Raw genomic sequence first — 3251 nt, 5'->3', positions numbered from 1 at the left:
GTGCCTCCCTGTTTATTTCTAGAAAATCCTAAGTTGCCTGTAAATCAGGTTAGGTGCATGCCCAGAGCTGCCCCAGGCTGAGCATATCAGAACCTGGCTCCTGCCCATAATGGGGCTGCAGTATCCAGGTGTTCCTGCATGCATCCTCTGGGATGGTGGTGTTGCCAGCACATGCCTAAAACACATCTCAATCAGGTCCCACAGTCTAACTGCACTGCCCCATTTCTTTGAAAACCAGTCACCTGGTTAGATGAGAGCAGACTCACTGAGGTTGTGGTGCCCATAAGAGATTTCCATGCCCCACTTCCCAAAAAGCCGTCAGGTTATAGGGCATTCTGGGGAAAACACCTCCCTGGTCCTTGCTGGTCAAGTTTCCCTGGTGTTGGAGTCAGGAATAGAGGGTTCATTAGGACCAAGGAGGAACAAGCTGGAGAAGGACCCATAGCCTCATGACCATTTACAGAAGAGAGGGAAGGCCTCGAAGCTGAGCTACATCCTTCATCAGGACATCAGCTAAAATGGCGAGCATGGAGAGTGCAGACTCCTTTCCTTTTGCATGCAGTAGCAGCTGGTTGGAAGAGTCAGGGATGCAATTGCTCTCTCTCACCTCTTTGCTCTTGCTCTGCCACTCCACAAATGCTCTCTTGCTCATGGCACAGCTTTCGTGGCAGGGTCGAGAAACAAGGGTGAGAGTTACAGCTGTCCACGGAGTTGGGACTTTGGATTTTTGTCCTCAATCAAACAGAAGAAAGCCTAAAACCCAGGGCTATCCCCCTCTGCTCTGCTGCTCTAGAAAAAATGGGGCAGCATTGCAAGTACCTCTGGGTGGTGAAATGCCACAAGGCAAAGGTGGCTGGAGCCAGGCATTGAAGCTGGGGAGAAAGCAGGATTTAAGGAGCCCACCTGCACTTTGTGATGTTCATCGGTTATCTGCAGGGGTGCCCTGGCTGGGGCAGGTTGGGTAGACCTCTGAAGGCCCTTGTCTTCCTGGTGCAGGAACAGGAGTCCTGGCCAAGAGGTCGCATGTGCAGGGAGCACAAGTGCCCGCTGACCCAGGGCTCTGAGCTCCATCTGGGTGTGGGTTTGGCTCCACAGAGGTTTATGGGCATATTCCTGGGTAGAAACTGCTGTGCCAGCGCACAGGTTGTGCAAACAGAGGCCACAACCGCATGCTGGGCACCTGCTTCCTCCATGTGCTGAACAGGGTGGGGGGATAATGCCCTGATCAGCTTCATTGCACGGTAGCTCTCAGAAGGCCAAAACCAACTCAGTCACAAACAAATATTGATGAGAAGATGACCTCTGAAACCACTGTGCCTACCCACATCCCCAAGCTATGTATCTGGGGCCAGCTCTGAAGTCCTCTCCAGACACCAGTGGCTGAGGCTGAGCGTGAGCGTGGGACTGGCATGGAGCTGGTGTGCTCTGCACTCCTGGTTGCCCACCACAGGGACTGATGGGGCTCTCTTCATCTCCCACCCTGCTCTCAGGAGGTCCTCCCAGGAAAGGCCAGCGCTGGAGGATGATGAGCGCGCACCTGTGCCTTATCTCAGCCTAAATTTCCAGTTACCCTCTCCATCCTCTCTGTCCATGAGTGGAGAATCCTGTTCTTGCAGTGCACTGCAGCCTTGCATTTTTGCTACTTTCAAATATACAAATAAAGAAACAAACACACCAAATTTTTCTTTTAGGAATTTCCATTTTTTATTCTGCTGTCTATATGGGAAAAAGCAGTTTCTAAAGTGTCTGGAGTATGTGGTCAATGTACAAAGCCCTTGGCACCTTTGCATGCTGTGCATGATGCTGACAGTTGCACGAAGCCATGGAGGAAGACTGGGGCTCATCCCATCTAAGCTTTGGCAGCTGAGCTGCCTCAGAGAGGTGTAGAGCAAAGACACAGGCGCATCCGGAGGCAGAGTCAGACATTGGGGGGGCAGCTGATTTGTGGAGATGCCTTTCTTGCCCGGCAGTGAAGAGACCCGAGGACAGCTGTGTCAGAGCTTGGACAGCTCAGTTGCAGCCCTAGGGGCAGGTGGATGGGATGGGATGGGATGGGATGGGATGGGGTGGGATGGGATGGGATGGGATGGGATGGAGGGAGGGGCTCGGGATCCTGCCTGGCCCTGCCTCTTGTGCAGCACTGGCTGCGTTAATGCCACTGTCTTCACACTGGTGCACCTTACATGTTGTCCTGCTTCCCTCTCCAGGCAATTGTCAGAGGAGAACGCTAATCTTCAAGAATACGTTGAGAAAGAAGTGGAGGAGAAGAAGAAGCTGAGCAGGACTAACGAAGAGCTCCTCTGGAAGCTGCAGGAGGGAGATGCCGTGAGCCCTGTGAAACTCCCACCCACGTCATCCACTTCTTTTTATCGCTGCTCATCAGGGAACTCCTCTCCAGCAAAAGTCAGAACCTTGCGGCGATGATTCGGCACCTGCGCGCCGAAGGTCCCCTGCCTTTTATGCATTTCCAGTCTGCTAAATGGTACCATCCAAGGAAGTATTACCATCAACAGGCGCCCAGGGTTCATGGCTGCAAGCATGCTCAGTAGCTGCATAGCTTTACACTAGGCAGGGTACTCTTATAGTCCCCATATAGGAGCTCTTGGTCCTGACACGTTGATTAGGGTAGCAGAACAGATAGCAAAAAGCTAGCACAGCAGAAAGTTAGGATAGCAAAATGTTTAGTTTGATGTGTTAACATTTTAACTATGGTTAGAGCCAAAAGTTGGAAATACTATATTAATGGTTCATCAGAATGAACTTTTGCTGCAGTATTTCAGGTTAGTTACAAATATAGTTCAAGTTGTGAATATTTCTGTATATGTGTCTGTGTTTATATACATGTACGTATTGTACCTTTATACCTATATATAGACACACACACATATATATGTAGTTGAAGATGTTCTGAATTGCATTTTTTATATTATTGGATACTACTAAGTGCTGATATATTTTCATTACAGTCAGCAGTTTTCTAACTCGTGCCTAAGACTTGTATCTAAACGAAATGCATTTCTGTTTAGCCTCCCAGGAATATTTATACCCAACCTAGAAGAAAGTTACACAGAAGTAGAAGCGCCTTCCAAATGACCACCAAGTGGTACTCTATGTAACATGAACACCAGCGACTTTGAAATTCTGAGACAGTACTGCCTTCGAAACCATCAGCTTTGCATTGAACACCAGATAAGATACGCATACCATTCACTGCTTTTTAACTCTTAGCATCAATATTGTAAGTGGAGATA

At 49.2% G+C, this 3251-nt stretch overlaps 1 protein-coding gene across 1 annotated transcript in view; it reads left to right on the top strand.

The window, feature by feature from the left end:
• Nucleotides 1-2424, top strand: part of MTUS2 (microtubule associated tumor suppressor candidate 2) — a 203713-nt gene extending 201289 nt beyond the window's left edge. The window contains exon 14 of the mRNA XM_009327746.1: nt 2208-2424. Within this exon, the coding sequence (XP_009326021.1) occupies nt 2208-2424 (217 nt within the window). The remainder of the gene's footprint in view (nt 1-2207) is intronic.
• The last annotated feature ends 827 nt before the right edge of the window (nt 2425-3251 follow it).

This window comes from Pygoscelis adeliae, unplaced genomic scaffold, assembly GCF_000699105.1.
Source record: "Pygoscelis adeliae isolate BGI_AS28 unplaced genomic scaffold, ASM69910v1 Scaffold14, whole genome shotgun sequence".
In the NCBI taxonomy this organism is placed as follows: Eukaryota; Metazoa; Chordata; class Aves; order Sphenisciformes; family Spheniscidae; genus Pygoscelis; species Pygoscelis adeliae.
The sequence above is the reverse complement of the archived record's forward strand: the minus strand, read 5'-3'. Positions and strand labels throughout refer to the sequence as shown.